Genomic DNA, 20,125 nt, shown 5'->3' with positions numbered 1-20,125 from the left:
GCAAACAGTTACTGAAATTCACAGAAGATCCATTTCTGAAATGTCCAATGCCAATTTTTTGTGCACAGGCAAGGCTCAGCACAGCATAAATGAAAGATTCTCTGCTTTCACTAGAGCTGTAACTGTCCAACAGATTGAGATAAATTGCTAATAGAAAGGTCATTATCTAGAAGTGGAAATGTTTCTGTTTCCCCAGGCACTGCAAGATGTGTTTCAAGCCAAAGCTATCAGCCATTGCTGTGAGGATATCACAGGTTTATCATCCCACACTCCTGCACTAACACTCCCCTCAACAGTGGGATTTCAGGGAAGCCCAGGATGGACTTCCTGAGTCAGCATAAAACCCTAGTGACTGTTCTTCATTTCAGTCAAATACTTAGGATACTGAATAATCATAGAATCATAGAGTGGCCTGGGTTGGAAGAGACCTTTAAAATCATCTCATTTCAACCCACTCTGTGTAGGACAGAGACACCTGCCACTAGACTAGACTGCCCAGAGCTCCTCCCAACCTGGCTTTAAACACTGGGGCAGCCACAGCTTCTCTGGGCAACCTGTTCCAGTGCTTCACCTGTTCCAGTGCTTCACCACCCTCATAGTAAAATTTTTTTCCTAATATTTAATTAAAACCTACTCTCAGTTAGAAGCCATTCCCCTTTGTCCTGTAATGCTCTTGTAATGTCTGCCAAAGCTCAGTGAGCTGCTCCTTCAGTTTTACCCTTCTTGCATCGTGGAAGGGCTTGGGTCTGATTCCCTCTGAATACATATTCCACTAGATGTGTGTATTTACACTTTAAAATAGGTAACTTGCAGGAAAAATCGTTGCCAGCTGGCAGGGAACACTGAACCACTGCACAGAACCACGTGCTGCTCTTAACATCGAGTCACCTGCTCTGCACAGAAAGGTAAGGCCTCACCGAGCTGAGATAAACCCGGACAATGATAATAGAGCCTTTGTTGAAATCCCACCCCATTGTTCAAGGACTGATGTGCCGGCCCTGGGAGAACAAAAGGAAACGTTTCTAGTCCTTGAAAATCACAGCAGAATCGCAGAGGTTGGCAGCAAAGCAAGCCAGTCATACACAGAATTAAAAAAAGAGAAATCAGCGGCAGCTTCTCTGTTGAGCAAATAAAAAGATTATTCTCTACGAATTGTGGCCTGACCTTGGAGTGACTAATAGGGGTAAATACCTGCAATTCTCATCCACCTTTGTGAGATTGCAGCTGCAGAGAAACTGAAGTGCCCATGAATAGTGCTAATGTGGCTCATAGGAGTGAAAATATCGGTGCAGAGGGACTTCAAGGTTCCTCTGCCTCTTTAAAATGTTTCAGAAACAACTTAATCAGAGGTCAACCCAGGGTAGAGGGAAAAACTATGGCAAATAAAAAAAGGCTCTGTGTGCTTAGGGACAGGAGCTCTCCATGGGGTTTTGTCCTGACCCTCCTGCAGGGCGGGTAAGGACTAACTGCTGGTTGACACTATGTGCTCAGAGGACCCCTGGCATTTTTCATGTCCATGTTGCGACTGTCGAGGGAGATCGTGCTCCAAAGTTTGAGTAAAAGTCCAAGCAAGGCCCTTCCTCAAAACCTGTGGAAGCCTGGCCAGAGTTACAGTAAGTTCCCGAGCTCAGTGCGTTGCCTGCTCCCTGCAAGGGCTCCCCCGCCATCCTCCCTCCCTCCCCAGCACTTCCCGGTGGGACACTCTGGATCCCTCTGCTCTTTGTGGAAATGTCTGAACTGTTCCAGCCCTGGCAAACTCGGTCTCCCGCTACTTTAATATCTACATACATCGATGCAACAAGTCGCTCCGGGGATTGTCAGGCATTGTGGGAGCTGTAGTTCCCCGCTCGCAGCACTACAAGTCCCAGCCTCCCGGCGGAGGAGAAAGAGGAGGAGGTGGAGGCGGAGGAGGAGAGGAGCCGGCACGGCCCAGGCCTGCAGCCCGTGAGGAAGAGCCCCCCGGGGGCGGGCCGCGCCGGCATGCGGCTCCCCGGCCGGCTCGCCCTGCTCCGCAGCACGCCCCTGGCTGCCCGGCCGCCAGGGAGGCTCCGAACGGGGCGGGCGGCGGCGCGGCGCGGCTTCTCCCGCGGGCGGCTCGGCGGCACCATGGCAGAGGAGGCCAAGAAGCGGGCCGCCTTCGCTGCCGTGGACAAGCACGTCCAGGTGAGACAGCCCGGGGTGCTGCGGGGTGCGGGGGCTCGGAGCCCCGGTGCGCGGAGCGGCGCGGGGTGCGCGGAGCCTCCGGCAGCACGGACGGACCCGGAGTGAGCGGAGGGGCTCCGGGCTGCAGGGACCTTCCAAAGCACAGAGAAATTCCAGGGTGCAGGGATCCCCCAAAGCACTAAGAAACTCCGGGGTGCAGGGACCTCCCAAAGCACAGAGAAACTCCAGGGTGCAGGGACTTCTCAAAGTACAGAGTGGCTGCAGCTTGCTGGGGTCCCCCAATGCATGCAGTGGCCATGGAGTGTGCACGGAACATCCAAGTGCACGGTGCCGCTCCAGAGTGCCGGGACAAGCTTTGGGCTGCTGGGACACTCCAGTACACGGAACCGCTCCGGGGTGCCAGGACAGGACCTGGGCTGCCGGGACACTCCACTACAGAGAGCGGCTCTGGGCTTCCGGGACATCTCCGTACACGGCGCGGCTCCGGGGTGCCGGGAGAGGATCTGGGCTGCCGGGACAGGATCTGGGCTGCCGGCACTCCCCAGTGCACGAAGCGGCTCCGGGGTGCCGGGACACCGCCGTACACGGAACCGCTCTGGGGTGCACGGAGCTCCCCAGCACATGGAGCCGCTCTGGAGTGCACGGAGTCCCCAGTGCATAGACAGATCCCGGAGTGCAGGGACAGGCTCCGGGATGCCTGGACCCCCCAGTCCCCCAGTGCACGGAGCGACTCCGGGGTGCAGAGACCCGCTAGTGCTCGGACGGAGCTCAGGGTGCACGGAGCAACTCCGGGATGCAGAGACCTCCCTAATGCACGGAGCGGGCATGTGGTGCCCGGAGCCTCCAGACCCACGGACGGGTCCCGAGTGCGTGGAGCGGCTCCGGGCGCAGGGACAGGCTCTGAGGTGCCGGACTCTGAATGTACCAAGTGGCCGTGAGGTGCACGGAGCGACTCCGGGTTGTCGGGACTCCACAAAGCGGCCGCGGGGTTTTTCTAGTGCATGGAGTGTCTCTGGATTGCAGGGACAAGCTCTGAGGTGCCAGGACTCCCAGTACACGGAGTGGCAATGAAGTGCACGGAGCTTCCCAGTGCACGGACAGGCTCCGGGATGCACGGATCCCCCCGCACACAGAGTGGCTCTGGGGTGCCGGGACTCCCCAAAGCACGAAACAGCCACAGGGTGTGCAGAGTGCCCCGGTGCACGGACGGACCCTGGCATGCATGGAGCGATTCTGGGGTGCGGGGACACCCCAAAGCACGGAGCAGCCACGGACTCTCCTGGAGCACGGGTAGACTCTGCGATTCATGGAGCGGCTCCGGGTGTAGGGACAGGCTTTAGGGTGCTGGGACCCCGCAATGCACAGAGGGGCCGTGGGGTACACAGAATCTCTGGAGCATGGATGGACCCTGAGGTGCACAGAGCAACTCTGGGGTGTGGGGACCCCACAAAAACACAGAGCGGCCACAAAACATAGGAGTGCATGGACAGACCCAGGGCTGTGTGAGGCAGCTCCAGCTGCAGGGACAGGCTGTGGAGTGCTGGGACTCCCCAGTGTATGGAATGGCCAAGGAATGGACTGAACTTCCAGAGCGTGAATGAGCTTCAGGTGGCACGAACTCCTGCAGTGCACAGAGCAGCCCTGAGGTCCATGGATGCAGTGGGGGGCACCCATACCCCCCCCCCCATAGCATGAGCAGTCCTGGGTGCAAAGAGGGACCCTGGGGTGCACGGATGGGTCCTGCAGAGCCTCTTTCTCCTTCGCTTTGGACCCCGCTCCCTTTAGCTGAGGTGAAAGGAGAAAATTGCTTTTCTTTCCCCAGTGTGTGCCTCCCTGGCAGCAGCTTCATGCTTGATCCAGCTCAGCACTGTGTGTGCTGAATTTGGGGTAATGTCCCACCTCCCAACTTTCACTGTGCACCCTCCTGTGAGCTGGGCTGTGGTGGGAGTTCAGGCTAATGCCACGTCCTGCTCCTTTCTCCAAGTCCAGGATGTGCTACTGCTGCACACCATTTCTGAGCACCCAAGCAAGGAACAACAACCCCTGACCAGGGGCTTCTGTCTTGTCCTCTGCAGGGAGGGAAATGCAGCCAGGGGCTTGAATCAGCCCCTTGAATGTCAGATAGGGCTGGAGCTGCCTGAAGTTTGGCACAGCCTGGTTTGGAAGATCAACGGTTACAATCACACAGGGCTTTATCTCAGTTTCTGTGCCAGCCCTTTCGCAATAGCAGTGGTGAAATCGTTGAGGAGCTGCTGCTAAGAGAGTAGATATTAGCAGTTAGGGGAGAAGAAAAAAATCGCTCTTCCTTCCTGCTCCCTCCTTGCTGGGTTCAGTTGCTGATGGCTTCTCTTATGTCCCATGAAAGTTAAGCTTGTTCTGCAGCCCTCTTCCTTCCTTGGAGCAGTCTGTACCTTCCTGAGAGAGCACAGCCACATGCTGTGTGAGACCCAGCCCCTGCCAGGCCAACACCATCAAAAGTGATCAGTCTGTGAGATGGGGGAGCCTGGGGGATCTGGCAGTTGCATAAAAATCACCCTTCTTAGCCAAGGAACGCCCAAAATTGTACATTGAGGGGTCGTGGGAGGAAGGAGTCGTCTCATAAGGCATGGAGCCAAGACACCACTGTTGCTGTGAGTTATCATAAATGAGGGCTCCTTTCATTTGGGGTAAAACCAGTACTTTTGGACTTTTATAGTGAAATAGTTGGCCTTTGTGCTGTTTTATGGCCAGGAAAGTTAGGATAATGTTTTTGGCTGTGTCCCAACTGAACATTAAAGTTCAATGTCCAGCTTGTGATGCAGGTTAAGTAAACTAGGCAGTGTCTGGGGTAATGCCCCAATGCTTGTGCAAGCTGGCTTCGAGAGCTGGTGGAGAAGGAGCTCAGAGTCACTGCCCAGGAGCTGGATGGTCTCAGCTGTCAGTTTGCACTGCCAGGGGGCAGCTGCTGTTTGTAATGGATATGTTTGTGTTTATTAATGAGAGCTCTCAGGAGGGAGCTACATTATCTCAAAGCAAAGCTACGGCTTCCTTTGCACAGCAGGGACGTGTGGGAAACACCAGGGTTTGATTCTGCTGGACAAATCTCTCTTACTTAACTCTGCCATAAATTTTTGGCACTGGAAGCTTGGGACTGGTACTGAATGAGGCTCTTTGGCCTCCACCTTCTCACCCATCCCTGCCTTGCCAGGACAGCAGCTCCTTCTGTGGCAGATGTAAACCTGAGTGTGGGAGGGGGGATTAGGAGAGGAAAACTTGTTTCTCTGTTGGTGGTGGTTTTTTTTCCTTTTTTTTTTTTTTTTTATTAAAACTAGATTGGTGTATTTACTCACAGTGCTTGTCCCTGGACAGCTGCAGGAGCAGAGTTCCCCAGTTCTGGAGGGGACACTGGGATGACCAACCTCAGAGGCCGTGGGCTGTGGGGCTGTGACAGCTTGGGGGAGTGAGGCTGGCACAGGGCTTGGGGCTTTAGAGCTGTAAGCTGCTTGGGGAGAGCTGGCTTTGTGTTTATACAACGCCTCTGAAGGCGGGCCTCTGCTAGAAATGAAAATACAGGTACTGCCCTATGTCCTGCTGCCCCAGAGAGCACTGAGCAAACTCTGGGCTTTGCTCTGTATTTATCCACTGCTTTTAGCTGGAGCTCTTTCTTCTCTGACCTTGGAATCTGAGGTTGGACTGTCCAGTGCCTGTGTGCTGCTGATACTGTTCCATGTGTGTTGCCTTGTTGGCTTCTGTAGTGCTGGGCAGTGTCTTTAGGCCCTTGGGTTGGCTGAGAAAATGCTGTGGTCGCTGCCCACTTCACCCATATGTGTGTCCTCAGCTGTGCTGTGGCTCAGTGCCTTGGTTTTGTTTGGTGGGCTTTTGGTAAACAACTTGAAATACAGATTTTTTTGCATGAGGTGCTGCTCCTCAGTGTTCTGCTTCTCACCAGTGTTTGCCCTGCCCCTGTTTTTTAAAAGTGAATGTTTTGTGGTTGGTTTTGCCCCTGGTCTGGTTGGGATTGGAGCTGAAGTGGGAGAGGTGGGAGTCACGGTAAGGCAGGGGCTGGGACCCTTGTGAGCTCTTCCTGCTTCCTTACAGTGGAGTCGCCAATGCTGAGGCTTTCCCCATCCCTTTAGGGTACCCAGCTACTCCAAGAAGCTGTCCCACCCTACAGAAATGAGGGCAAAGAGAAGAAACTGCCTCTCCCCAGGTCAAAACAAGTCTTTTGGGAACACTGGTACTGCCCATGTCCTGCCAGCCTCTGCACAGCTTTGCTTGCCCCTTCCTTGGCTGGCCTTGCTTGGCTCTGCTGGGTGGGTGACACTGAGAGCCTCAGGAGCTGTTGTGTTTCTGCTGGCCCCGTTGCAGGTGTGCAGCAGTGACCTGTTGCTCTGCCCAGCTTTTGCAGAGTCACGGTGGTTAGTGAGGGCTGGGATGGAAACTGATTTTGACCTCTGGTTTTGGAGAACTTCTGTTTTCTTTAAGCTTTTAAGTTGTAGAAGCAAGAGAAATGACTAATCCTAGGGGAGTCTGACCTGTCTTGAACTCCACCTTTCCAGGTAAATTTTTGTGACAGCAAGATTTTAGCTGGTTGAAGTGCTGCAGGTGTGGCTTTTTCCACAGCTGCCGAACTCTGGATATGCTGCACATGAGGAAAGAGCTCCAGATCTGTCTAATGTCCAAGAGATAATGCACAACAGCTCTGTGCCTGCATCTCTGGTTGTCTTCATGTCTTCCTCATCTGAAGTCTCTGTGGTGATACTGGGCCTCTTTAAGTGAATTTAAGCTTTGGATCCCATCCAAACAAAACAAAGTAGACTGAAAATGGGAAGTGCAGAAGGCTGCAGGTCACTTACAGAGAGTGGGAAACAGTTGATAATAAACAGAGACTGACGTGGCAGAGAACATTTCTTGCAGAAGTAACAGAAGTGCCCCCACCCACCCTCAGCCTGCAGCACCTTTTAGGAGTGAATCTGTGCTACGGATCACAGGGCAGTGATCCTTCTTAAACCAGGCAATACGCAGAGAAAGGCCAGGATGGAGCTGTGGTTAAAATGTCATCCTCTTCACCACATGCTGCCAGGCTCACCCACCTTCCAAGTTTTGCTGGACTCTCCTATAGGCAGCTTTACATGCTGTTTTGGAAAACATTTTTTATTATTCACAGGAACAGCTGCTGTGCTCTCTGCTTTGGCTGCTGGTGCATCTGTGCTGTTTACTAATGATATGGTTGGCAGCAAACCCAGCCTTTTACTGTGTGGCTTTCTTGGGAGATTTTATCTTGAGGTTGTTTCCCCTTCTTCCTCTGTGGTATTGTCTGAAATTCACAGCTTTCCGGCAGGAGAGCTTTCATGGAATGCCAGCAACCACCAGTGAGTGTGCATTGAACACCCTGAGATCGGACTGTGCTGGTAATTAGCAAGCACATGTCCTTTAATGAGAGGGAGAGTTGATTAAAATCCCTTGGCCACAGACCATGGCCGTGCCCTCGCTGGCACAGTGTGTTCCCTCCCTTGCCTGCAGAGTGCTGAGATGCTGTGTCCACGTGCATCCCTGGACAAGGCCTGTCCTGCATGTGTTTACAATGCCAGTTTCACTGGGGAAAGTGGACAGTCTGGAGCCTGCAGTAACAGCTTTCCTGTGTCTCTCTTTGATTTGCAGAACAATCAAGTTCTTGGGATCGGGAGCGGATCCACGATTGTACACGCCGTGCAACGATTAGGTAGGATGCTCTCCTTCCTGTGCCTCCCACCACAAAAAGTCTCCTTTTCCATCTGCTTCAACTACTTGAAAAACACCCTAAATCACCTGTGTGCTGACTTAGAGCTGATGCCTTGGGTCTGTTCACTGGCTGCTGTGTCCTGCTTGAAGCTGAAGGTTAAAACTGGGCGTTGGGCTCCAAATTTATTGCCTGAGAGTCCTGAAGAGGTAATGATTTGCCACCTGTTCTCTCCACACAGCCAGGAAAAGCTCTGCACTGGCACCCACCACAAAACTGGAGCTGAACTCCTTGGTCTGGTTCCAGCTTTGCCCAGCTTTGCCCAGTGCTGACTTGCTGTGTGGCTCAGGGCCATGCAGCTGCTCTGCTTCCTCTGACTCGTTTGCCTGTGGCTCGTTTTGCTCCCCACATACACACGATTCACACCAAGGGCCCTGCTGAGGTGTAATGAAAATGAGGAATGTGAAATCCTGCTGCATTTATTTTATTTATGTACCCTGCAGTCAGGTTTACCTGCTTGCTCCAGGTGCAGGTGTTTGCTCAGGGTGTGATTCAGAAAATTTCAGCAAAATATTCAAGTGAGGCAAATGCAGTTTTGCAAAGTGAGTATGAGGGTAATTACTGTCATGGCTCATTACAGAGGGTGCAGAGGTTTAAATTAAAGTTCCTTTGCAGGGCACTCTCAGCCCTAGATCTGCTTGTGGAGGTGCTGAACTTTGGATGTCCTTGGATGCAGAGCAGCTGTGGGGGCCATGGTGGGTTGGGAGTGCAGGATCAGCCCTGTTGTTCTTGGGGGTCTTCCTTGGATACAGAAGGGGAACCACAGAATCATTAAGGTTGGAAAACACCTCCAAGATCCTCAAATACAATGCAGCACCGCTGTGTTCACCACCACACCATACTCCCAAGTGTTACATCCACACTTCCAGCTGTGAAGATTCCACCACTTCCCTGGGCAGCACAGTTCAGTGTGTCCCACCTGGGTGGCTTTGCCTGTCTGGGGAGTCCCCTGGTGATCTTCAGATCCCTTGGGCAGAGCTGTCCTGCAGCCCAGAGCAGGCTGAGTTCTGAGCACAGCCCAGCCCTTCACTGTGCAGGGACACAGCAGGGCTGGGGCTGCCCCTTGTCACCATTTCTCCACTCTGTGTGTGTGATGCACTTCATTGTCTGGGAGCTGCTGTTCAGCCTTCTGGGCTTGGCTCAGAACTGCAACCACTCCCTCCTTGAGCAAAGAATCAGTCTCTAAATAAATGGCTATTGTATTTGAAGAGGAGTGGCTGTTCCAGGCTGCAAATTCTGGCTTTTCATGTCTCCTGATTGCTTTAGAACTGGGATGTGGCTTGTAACAACATCCAGCCTCCTGTATTGCATGCTCAATCCTTCCAGCAGCAGCATTACCTTAGAGCACGTAGCTTGTGTGCTCGAGCTCTTGTGCTCGAGCTCTTGCTGACTCTTGGCCTGTTGGCTTGTTCCTGGGTATTGTAATTACTAAAATAACATTTTGTCCATAATGATATCTTAGTAATAGATTTTAGTCATTTGAGGTTAGCCTGGGGAGGAAATATTTTCTTCCATTTAATGGAATACTGTACTTTATTAGTTCTTTCCCTGCTATATATTTAAATGTTCTATAATAAATTAATGTGATGTCCCCAGGGCAACAAGCCAGCAAGCCTTTCAGACAGCTGCTGGTGCTCTGTGTTTACATGGAGAGCAGCAAAAACCTGTCTAATGGAGTGAGAGAGGGGATGGGGCTGATTTCCCAGGTGAGGATTTGCTGATGGGGCTCCTTTGCTGCTGGAGACATAAAGGTTAATGGCTCATGGTAGCTTGGGCTGGGCCAGAGTGGGTGTTTCAACATTTCTGACTGTTGAAACTGAGCCTCAGCCTATGGAGGGGGGCACCTGTTTGCATTTTGAGCGTGACTGAGTTATTTGCAAGCCAAGCAAGTAATTGCAGTGAATCAGAGGGGCTGCACTGAACTGAGGTTTCTTAAAGTGAAAGTTGCTGTGTTTTTGCCTTGTGCAATGAACAAACCAAGGCTTCTGCTTTTTTCCTGCAGCTGAGCGAGTTAAGGAGGAGAACCTGACAATTGTCTGCATCCCTACATCCTTTCAGGTGAGTGCTTTCCTTCTGTGCTTCCTGCCAATCCAAACACTCCTGCAGGGGATCTCCCCCTGGGCTGTGGGAGGCCACCTTGCCTCTCTCTGGTTCACAGTGCTGTGAATGAACCAAAAGTGAAAGCAGTCGTGGTGCAGCCTACAGAAAGACCCGACAAAGAAGGTGATGGTGCTGTGTTATCCTAACGTGAGCTCAGGGCTGGGAGGTGTATTTGGAGCCAGTGTGGTAAGTCTGGTTGTGTCAGGGTTGGTGTGTGGCTTCCTCTGGATCCCATTTGCAGGAAAATGCTGCTTAGTGGTGAACCAGACTCATAGTTCAAAGCTCACTGGAGACACTTTGTCTCCTTTGAGTCTGTATCAGCCCTGACAGCTGTAAAGAATAGCAAGCTCTTGTGTTTTCAGCAGGAACTTCAAATGCATCAGCTGGATTTGATAAGAAATTGCAGAAGAGAAAGTGGCTTAACCTCTTGTTTGCTGTGCAGCCTTTGCAGGAGTTGGTTCATACCAATTAGATGTTGAGAGGACTGGAGGGAGAGAGAAAGAGCCTGGCTGGATGAAGGAATACAGATCTGCTGGGGAAGCTTCTGAGCATCTCCCATCCCTTTGGCAACTGGGTTTGGTCTCTTTGCCTCTGTTCCCTGAGGTGGGAACCTCCTTTTGGGCAGGTAGAGGTGACATGGTGGGGACCACACGAGGGGTCTTCAAGGCTGGGTGGCAATACCCCAGTCAAGGAATTGGGCATGTGTCCTTTTCGTGGTCCTGGTGTGGGCCTGGGGACTGCACTTTTTGTCACCATGAGTGCAGTCAGAAAGTGTGGCAGAACCTGTCCTGTGAGGTTTTCAGGGACTGGGTGTGTACAGCCCTGAGCAGCCTGGGAGTTGACCCTGCTTTGACCTGGAGGTTGGATAGAGACCAACCTCAATTATCCTAAAATCTTAGGAAAACCTAACATCCTCTTACCCTGCAGTTGTTCAGGTGTGGGGGTTACAGGGCTCTCTCTTCCCAGCTGTTCCAAACAAGTGGGGTATAATGCAAGGTGCTGCAAAGGCCAGAAAGTGGAAAAAAAAATAATCTATATCAGTACTTGTGTTGCTAATGTAGACTGTAGTGAGAGTTTGTCTTGGATCTGTCTCAAATGATTGCCACCCTGAAATGCCATGTCCCGTTTTAATCTAGGAGGAGTGCTCTGAGTTCAGTCATTAGTTCTTAAAGAATATATTGATGAAGCTCTTGTAGTGAGTGGGCTGGAGCCTGTCCTGCATTGAAATGTTGTCACAGTTCATTTAATACCAGAGAGTTTCATACCAGTAAAACAAAAAGTTGCTGTTAAAGGGGAGAGATTGTACACCTGCAGGAGCCAAAATTCCCAACACGGGGCTGCCTTGTCTCTCTTGCAGTCCCTTAGACCTCAACCAATTCTGAGTGGAGAGTTCCCAGGTCAGCAAAACAGCATTTTATTTTCACTATGTACAGGTGTAGATGGCTTCCTGAGGTCACTGGCAAGGAAGAGTTGGTTTCAATGGGCTTTTATATCCTCCCTTCCCTGTTGTCAGGTCATTAATCCACCAGCATCAGTAAAGCTAGAGCAGGGTAAGTACCTGTGCCCTGGCGTTTGTGTTGTCTCTCCTCACCGGGACGTGTGCTGGGAGCACGGATGGGACTGCTCCTGGCCAGTGCTGTGCAGTTTCCACCACTGTGCCCTCAGTTATGGGAGCTCTGCTTTTGATTCCCACTGCTCCCATCGCCTTGCAAGCAGAGCCTGGAGAGAGCCAAGCCACGTCGCTGCCACACTGCTGACTCTAAGCCTGTTCAGGGTCTGACCTGCATGTGCAGCACAGTGTTTTTCAATGCTTTCAATTCCCCAGATCCCTGAAATCTCCTTTTGTGGACACCATGTGATGAATGCCAATCCACTGATTTTGATTCCTTTCATTTAGTGAGTCCTTAGGGACCCACAGCCCATGGGTGTTAAAACTGCATGCTATGAAATGCCATGATAAACTATTCAAATCATATCTCGTTGCCAGGAGTGCCACCTGCTAATTCTAATGTTTCTGGGATGCCAGCACCTGTGACTGATGCACTTTGCTAGTGTTATAGTGGGTAGAATTCAGGGGAATCAGCTGATCCAGGCTATTGAACTGGAGTTTCTTGGTCTAGCTGCAGCATGGTAGCAAGTTTGGACTTGAAGAGAGTCTGTGCAAGGAGGGAATCTCACTCAAATGATGATTTGTAACATAGAAAATTCAAACAGTTAGAGATTCTGCAGATGACACCAAGTTGGATGGGAGTGTTGATCTGCTGGAGGGCTCTACAGGGGATCTGGACAGGATGGATGGATGGATGATGGATGGATGGATGGATGGATGGATGGATGGATGGATGGATGATGGATGGACAGACCAAGGCCAATGGTCTGAGGTTCAACAAAGACAGGTTCTGGGTCTGCACTTGGGCCACAACAACCTCCTGCAGAACTCCAGGCTGGGGCAGAGAGGGTGGAAAGTGGCCCAGAGGAAAAGGCCCTGGGGATGCTGGTGAGTGACTGAACATGATCAAAGATGTGCCCAGGTGGCCAAGGGAGCCAGGGGCACCTGGCCTGTGTCAGCAATAGTGTGACCAGCAGGACCAGGGCAGGAATTGTCCTTCTGTACTGAGCACTGGTGAGGCCACACCTTGAATCCTGTGCTCAGTTTTGTCCCTCATGACAAGAAAGGCACTGAGGGGTTGGAGCGTGTCCAGAGAAGGGGGTGGAGCTGGGGAAGGGTCTGGAGCACAGGTGAGATGAGGAGCAGCTGAGGGAGCTGAGAAAAGGAATCCCAGGGGGGACCTTCTCACTCTCCACAACTCCCTGACAGGAGAGGGCAGCCAGGTGGGATTTGGTCTCTTCTCTCAAGTAACAAATACCAGGAGAAGAGGAAATGGCCCCAGGTTGTGCCAGGGGAGGTTTAGATTGGATATTAGGGAAAATTTCTTCACTGGGAAGATCAAACACTGAACAGGCTGCCCAGGGCAGTGGTGTAGTCACCATCCCTGGAGGGATGTAAAAGCCATGTACATGTGGCACTTGGGGACACGGTTTAGTGGTGGCCTGGACAGTGCTGGGTTAAGGGCTGGACTTGATGTTAGTAAACCTGGCTAAACAATTCAGTGATTCCCTGTTTAAGCTGAGGGACTGAGCCAAGGGCAGCTCTGAGTTCCTTGTGTTGTGTTGCCACTAGAGGGAAACACAGCCTCTGCAGGAAGTATAGATCAGCGCCACCAAGCAGCTGTTTCAGCAGCTTCCCACACTTCTCCCACGAGTTGTGAGTTTGTTGTTTACTTTTTAGCTTATTTCCAACATGAAAAATATTTCCTCTGTTAGTTCCACATCGCTGTTGTCTAAATATTTTGTTTTCTTGGTTTCATTTTTTAGCTGGAGATAAGAAGGGCTGGATGGCTGTGAGGAAGAATGATGTCCAAGCTGAAACAACATAGGAGTTAAAAATTCCATATCTGTTTTAGTGCTTAGATATAAGTGATTCCCACCAAACTGATGAGGCCTCCTGCTATGTAGTATGGAGACACCCAAACCCAAGAGTCCTGTTGCACCACCTGAGCATTTTAATTCAAATCAGCAGCAGGATTTTCTCTTGATTAAACTTCTCTGGTGTGGAAACTTAATTTTCTCCTTGCTGTGTGTTCCTGTTGCAGCCTCTCCATGAGGTCAGAGTGGAGCAGTGGAGCTCTCCCAGGGAGGTTCCATCCTTGCTGCAGCCAGGGAATGATACTAAGAGTTTGTTTTCCTTTCCTCCCACTGGTAAATGATGTTTGTTGTCTTCTTGGTGCACAGGCTCGTCAGTTGATCCTGCAGAATGGCTTAACACTGAGTGACTTGGACCGAAATCCAGAGGTAAGTGGGACCATGGAGATGAGACCTCACCTGGCTTTCCTCTCACCTGGTCCTTCAGAAAGCATCCAGGCTCCTTAGTCCTCCCCTGAGGCTGAGTTTGGGCAGCCAATGCAGAACATGAGTGAGAACTCAAGTTAGGACAGGAAACAGCCTCAGAAAACGGCCTCAAGTTGTGCCACAGGAGGTTCAGATTGGACATTAGGAAACATTTCTTCACTGAAAGGTTGGTTAAGCACTGGAACAGGGCAGTAGTGCAATCAGCATCTGTGGAAGTGTTCAAAAAACATGTAGATTTGATGCTTAGGGACATGGTTTAGTGGGGACCTGGCAGGGTTTGTTGAATGGTTGGACTCAATGATCTTAGAGGTCTTTCCTAACCTTAATAATTCTATGATTTTAACAAGTTTAGCTTATTTTTCCCCCGAGTTCTGTCTTAGTTCTTGTCCCTTTAGATGGCATGAAGGCTGCTGGGTTGTGTTGCCTCCAGGTGCTTGGCATCTCTTCCAAGATGAGGCTTGAGACAGGGATATTGCTGAACTGTCAAAGATTTTTCTTGGGAAAATCTTGCACACTGGTCTTAAACAACCCCAGAGGCTAAAGAGATGTGCCTTGCAGGCCAGCTCTTAGTTTGGGTTTCTCTTCCTCTTACATGCCTGTGGTTTTTAGAGGGGCTTGGGTGGTCTCAGGATATCCTTGGGTGGCCCATCAGACACTTGTCTCTGGTCAGGCTGGCACCAAGGTGGTCCAGCTCTGGTGACATTTGTGATATTTGGGACGCTCCAGCCCCGGAGCTGCAGCAGGAGCAGGGCCTGGATGCTGCACAGGAGGAGTTTCCACATCAATTTTCTCTTCTTCCCACAGCTTGATGTTGCCATTGATGGAGCAGATGAGGTGGACTCTGACCTCAACCTTATCAAAGGTGGCGGGTGAGCCTTGCTGTCCATCTGTGTGTCTGTCCCAGCGTTGGTGGGGAGGGCTCTGAGCATCCCTGTGTGGCTGTGGGTGTCTCTGGAGGGGGCTGGAGAGGATCCTGTGCAGGGCTGTGTGTGCACCCACAGGGGGAGATGGCTCCTGGCCAAGGCTGCCAGGGACAAGGGGCACAAAGTGAGGGCTGGGGAGAAGGTGTGGGGTAAAACCAGCACCAAAACCAGCAAGAACATATTGCAGGGGACTGGGCTTCAGGGCCATTAGGCACAGTGGGGAGCAGACTGATGTTTTCTGGTTTTGTTTTTATTTTTTCTCTCTTGCAGTGGCTGCTTGACACAGGAGAAGATAGTTGCAGGATTTGCAAAGTGCTTCATTGTTATTGCTGATTACAGGTGAAGATATTACTGTTCATGATACCTTTCTCCTCCATGGGAGGTTTCAGATGGTGCTGTGTTAGGCCATTATTGTCATTCTAATGGTTACAGGAGAGCAGGAATGGGTGGAAATGAGCCTGGCTCCCAGTATTTCAGCAATTCAATTTATCTTTTTTTCTTAATTTTCAACTCAGCAGGCCTGCTAGGGAGTCAGCAGAGCTTGTGGGGAAGTGGCAGTTCTGCTCTCTGAGCTCAATGATTGTCAGCATGGGATAAATTTTCCAGCCATGGGGCTGTGGGAAAAACAACTCCTGTTCTGCTTGTCCAAAACATGTCAAAACAGGACTTGTGAGTGGATAGAGCATCATGCATGGAACTGGCTCTTGCTGCACCAGGGCAGACATGGCTGACCCTGTGTCTTACTGTGCCTTGTGCCTAAGGGGTTTGCAAAGGGCTTGGGGTGATGTCAATGGTGTCAGCAGTGCAATGTCCAACACTAATCCCACCTCAAACTGTGCCCTCAGGAAAAAATCTGACAGGCTTGGGGAGCAGTGGAAGAAGGGAGTTCCCATCGAGGTCATCCCCATGGCTTATGTGCCTGTCACCAGAGCCCTGACCAAAAAATTCGGCGGTGTCGTGGAGCTGCGGATGGCTGTTAACAAAGCAGTGAGTGTCCCTGTCAGCCCTGCTTCCCCTGAGGAAACACCTGAACGTGGGCAAAGGGAGGACCAGAGGTCTGGCCCTTCATCTAGTGAAATCTGGGCTTTCAGTCCCACAGGTGACATCTTGTGTAATTGCTCCTTATTTTACTTCGGTGACTGAATGATGTAGTTAGGTGTTCAGGCTGCTCGTTGAAAGCCTCTCTGGTTATGACTCCTCAAGCAGCATCCCTGGGCAGGGAGCAGAGGGATTGCCAGCCTGGGTCTGGCCTGCTGCTCTGGGGGTGTTGGGGGGGCTGCAGGGCAGTCTGAGCTGCCAAAGAGGGTCTCAAGTTGGGGGTGATGATTTCGCTGGCAGGTTTATTGTGTGGACGGCCTCAGTTTGCTCGAATAATGACTCTAAAGCACTGCAGTGGGGACAGCTGGTCCCAAGGAGGGCTGTGACAATTCCTGGCTGGGATCAGGAGACACAGGGCTCATGCCATGACAACTGGGTTTGCTTCCAGGGCCCTGTGGTGACAGACAATGGGAACTTCATCCTGGACTGGAAATTTGACAAGATTCATGAGTGGCGTGAAGTGAACACCGCTATAAAAATGATACCAGGTAATAATTGTGACTTTTTTTAAAAATCACAAAAGCTGGCTGAGGCTTGGTGTGGGATAAGTAACCTGGACTGTGGCAGCTCTTTTCTGGATATGAAGAAATGTGTGTGTGTATTTACTGCCCTCCTGCAGGTCCCTGCATCTGTTTCTACTCAAGAGACCAGTCAGCTCAATAGGTTCAATTGTGCACATGTGGCTATTCCATGAAAACCTGGAGTGATGCTGGTTGATGTTGACACTGTTTCCCATTAGGCACAACAGTCCTGTCCTCTTCCTTCCTCTCCTTGTGCCCATTTAGAGAGGGACTTTTAGTGGAAACCCCAGTGCACTCTGGAGGGAGGGTTTGCACTGTGCTATGCTATTTTCCAGGAGCTGCTGGCAGCTCTGCATGCCATTCCCATTGGGAAGCCCTCCCTGCTGGCCTTGCTGTGAGGATAAAGTGTACCCAAGCTCTTGCTGGGCTCGAACAGCAGTGGCTGAGTGCTCTGTTTGCAAACAAAACAGCCTCTTTGCAAGGACTCCTGCCTTGCATGAGACCAGCTGCCCAGGCAAGAGCTGCCTCTGGGCCACCCAGGCCTGCCCAGGGGCACTGGCACACTCTGAACTTCGGGGAAGCAGTATCTGGATGTCTTTATGGTTATCGTGGCAAAGTCTGTCCCTGAAGTCCTGCCTTCACACAGCTGCCTTCAGACTGCTTATGTGTTGCCAGAACGTGCAGGAACAGGTTGGGATCTTGCTGCACAAACGCCAGCATCCCCACAAAGCAGCCATACATTGTCCTGGCTCCACAATTCAAACACCAGAGCAGGCAGAGGCTGTGGGTGTAGGCTGGGTGAAGAGTGGCCAGGAACTTCTAGTTGTTTCTGGTCAGTGGTTTTGCTTCCCTCAGTAGTGCTCATCACAGAATCACGGGATTGTTGTCATTGGAAGGGATCACTGGTGACCACTGCTGGTCTGGGCTGCCCCTGGTGCATTGCTCCATCATATCCTGGTCCCGTTGCTGCCCATGGCTGCACAAATCTCTATCATTAGAGCTCTGTCTGTGCAAGAGGCAGACAGTGCCTGGTTCCTCTGCCCAGCAGGAGCTTCTTCCCTGCATTTCATTTTGATTGAGAAAGGAATAGTAAATAATGAGACCTGTTCCATCCTGTGGGTGTGGTCTCAGCACTGTTTTCTGCTCAGAAATGGACCTGCTAAGGGAAGAAGATCTTCTTCCCTACCCAGAAGTGGATGAGCCTAAATGTGCCACTGTTAAAGCTTAAATGTAGTACTGGTAGAAGGGTTTTGGCCACCTTATGCTTGTGGTAGCCCTTGTCCTCCATTTCCATCCACCTTCCTGGCCTCTGGCTGTATCTCAGTGATCACTCTGAAGTTAGGAGCACCCCATAATTAAATGCAATCAAAAATACATTTACAAATGGGCTACAAATTGCAGAGATAGCACTGGAGCTGCCAAGTCTTAACATTTGAACAAGTGTTAGCCAGGTGATCTCTTACAGGATAGTCTTTCAGGTGAGTTTAAAGGCAAAAGGAGTGATCCCCAGTCCTGTGGGTGTGTAGCTTCCTCTTGCTCCCACGGGTCATCAGATGGCAGAAAATGCTTTTCTTGTGATTGTGTTTGTGGTGACTAGGGCAGCGTGAATGTCACCAGAGCTTTGGGAGCTGTTTCTCAGTCTCTGGAGAGTTTTTGCTGCGAGTGGCTGCATGGAAAAGACTTCCCAGAAGCTCCATGTGTGGCTGATAGAGGTTGGACACTTCTCCAGACCTCTGATGGAGGCACTGGTGCTTTTTAACGAGCAAAACCACAGGCAGAGCAGAGGACACGAGTGACAAAATGGCTGGAGTTGTGCTCACTTTGCCACTATGTGCCCGCAGTGGGTCACTCCCTGGGAGCAGATGACCTGAATGTGGCTAGAGCCACAATTTCTCTAGGGCTGTTTTGCTGTCAGTTTGTGCTCTGAGGAGGCAAGGAGGAGGGGAAAGTCTTTTGCATAGGATAAAGAGGATTTATTACTCTGGGGAATGCGGGGACCAAAGACAAAAACGCAAGGGTGCAACAGTTGAAATATGGGGGAGGTTCAGGGGGAGGGTACAAATCATCAGCAAATTGGAGAAATTCTGGGGAGGAGTAAAGGCAAGGTTCACAAAACCATTGTCCAATGAGGGAGGCAGGGAGGGAAACTGGGTCACATGGACTAATGAGACCTGGAGGTTTTGGGGGATTTCCCAAGGGGAATTCCAAGCAGGGGTTTGGCACAAGGTAGGATTGACAGGTAATTCAGGATGGATTGATAAGGTGGGTGGGAGGGTATAATCTGGACTGTATCATTAACTTGGGCAGAACATCCCATTAACCAGAAACACACTGCAACACACACAGGGGTGGCTCTGTCACTAACCAGCGACCTCTCGTCCTGCAGGCGTGGTGGAGACGGGGCTGTTCATCGACATGGCCGAGATGGTGTATTTTGGGATGGAGGACGGCTCTGTCAGCGTCAGGGAGAAGCAGCCCTGCTGACAGGGACTCACTCAGCTGTCAGCTCAGTGCCAACCCCGATGTTTTGCCTTAAGGAGCAGCGGCTGTCGCAGGAGACCCGTGGGAAAGCCCATCAGAATCCGCTGACGTGATGCTGAATGTTTTTTTTTTAAAAAAAAAACCAATAACAAATGAACAAACAAACAGAAAAAAATAGATTCTATTTATATATATATATTTTTACTTTACAGGAATGTCGTCTTTTTTTAATGAGTCGTTTCAACGAATTGCTTTAACATTTTTATTTTCTTTTCTAAGAAATACTTACCAAAAACATTACTCCCTGGTTTTGTGTTTGGAGGTTGTTTTTTTTTTTTTTCTTTTCTTTTTTTCAAAGAGAACTTGAACCCTTCTGGTTGCTCATAGTGATTAATGATGGCGGTCAGAAGTACAATCCCAATCCTTCCTTCCTAACTATCCTGGCTAGGAGGGTGATGTATGTAACAGGAGCACATCCAGTTGGGACCTGCTGATGCCTTATTTGGAACCTTTTTGGTTCAGTATTTTATGCCTTTTATTTTTCTATACCACTGTTTTTTAATAGTTCAGGATGTCTGGTTGTCCTCTGTGCACATGACAATTCTCTAAGCCTAGGGTGGTCTTTACATCCCCCTCTCTGGGACACTAAAAAGGGCCTTTTCTGGGTTCTGTATGGAGGAGACATTCATCCTTTGAGCCAAACTCTGCTCTCATTTAATTCAGTACCTCTGAATATGTCTGTCCTGTAGCTGGAGATGTTTGGGACTTTGTCCTTGTAGACCAAGAGCAGAACTGGGTGCTTGATGAAGTTTACAGGAGCATATTTTAGCAGCTTAGGGCATTATGGAGTAGTGTTCAGTGGCAAATGATTTGGTTAGGAATGAAGGTTGATGATCACCCCTCATAGCTGGTTGATTTGTGGAAGGATAAAGCAGAACGCACAGGAAAACAGAGTCTTCCTGCCTAAATTTTCTATGTGTAGCAGGAGAGAGACACTCGCTCAATATCTCATTTTTGGTGTATAGGTGCTTTGCATGGTTCTGATGTCGAAATGCAAGCCCTTTCTTTGTGTTTTAGAAACTGAAATAAAAAGCTGTTGTACCAGACTTGGTGCTATTTTTGTTCTCAAAGTAACTTATTTTGTGGATAATGGGGCAGATTGTGGTCAGACC

General features: G+C 50.6%; 1 protein-coding gene across 1 annotated transcript; it reads left to right on the top strand.

Annotated features, from left to right (window-relative positions):
* The first annotated feature begins 1,965 nt into the window (after window positions 1–1,965).
* RPIA (ribose 5-phosphate isomerase A) lies at window positions 1,966–20,059 on the top strand. The gene is made up of 9 exons (XM_014876203.2): window positions 1,966–2,163; window positions 7,804–7,864; window positions 9,924–9,979; window positions 13,814–13,873; window positions 14,735–14,799; window positions 15,124–15,192; window positions 15,699–15,840; window positions 16,340–16,439; window positions 18,859–20,059. Exons 1-9 carry the CDS (start codon window positions 1,981–1,983, stop codon window positions 18,954–18,956), a joined length of 834 nt encoding a protein of 277 aa, XP_014731689.2. The 5' UTR covers window positions 1,966–1,980; the 3' UTR covers window positions 18,957–20,059.
* The last annotated feature ends 66 nt before the right edge of the window (window positions 20,060–20,125 follow it).

The sequence above is a fragment of the Sturnus vulgaris genome, chromosome 4 (assembly GCF_052056855.1).
Source record: "Sturnus vulgaris isolate bStuVul1 chromosome 4, bStuVul1.hap1, whole genome shotgun sequence".
Taxonomy (NCBI): Eukaryota; Metazoa; Chordata; class Aves; order Passeriformes; family Sturnidae; genus Sturnus; species Sturnus vulgaris.
The sequence above is the reverse complement of the archived record's forward strand: the minus strand, read 5'-3'. Positions and strand labels throughout refer to the sequence as shown.

Bases quoted from the DNA above. Each gene is read 5' to 3' on its own strand.
- RPIA (XM_014876203.2), top strand. From the start codon at position 1,981: ATGCGGCTCCCCGGCCGGCTCGCCCTGCTCCGCAGCACGCCCCTGGCT. The intron at 7,865-9,923 runs GTAGGATGCTCT...TTTTTCCTGCAG, and splicing joins ACACGCCGTGCAACGATTAG to CTGAGCGAGTTAAGGAGGAG. The intron at 15,193-15,698 runs GTGAAGATATTA...CTGTGCCCTCAG, and splicing joins ATTGTTATTGCTGATTACAG to GAAAAAATCTGACAGGCTTG.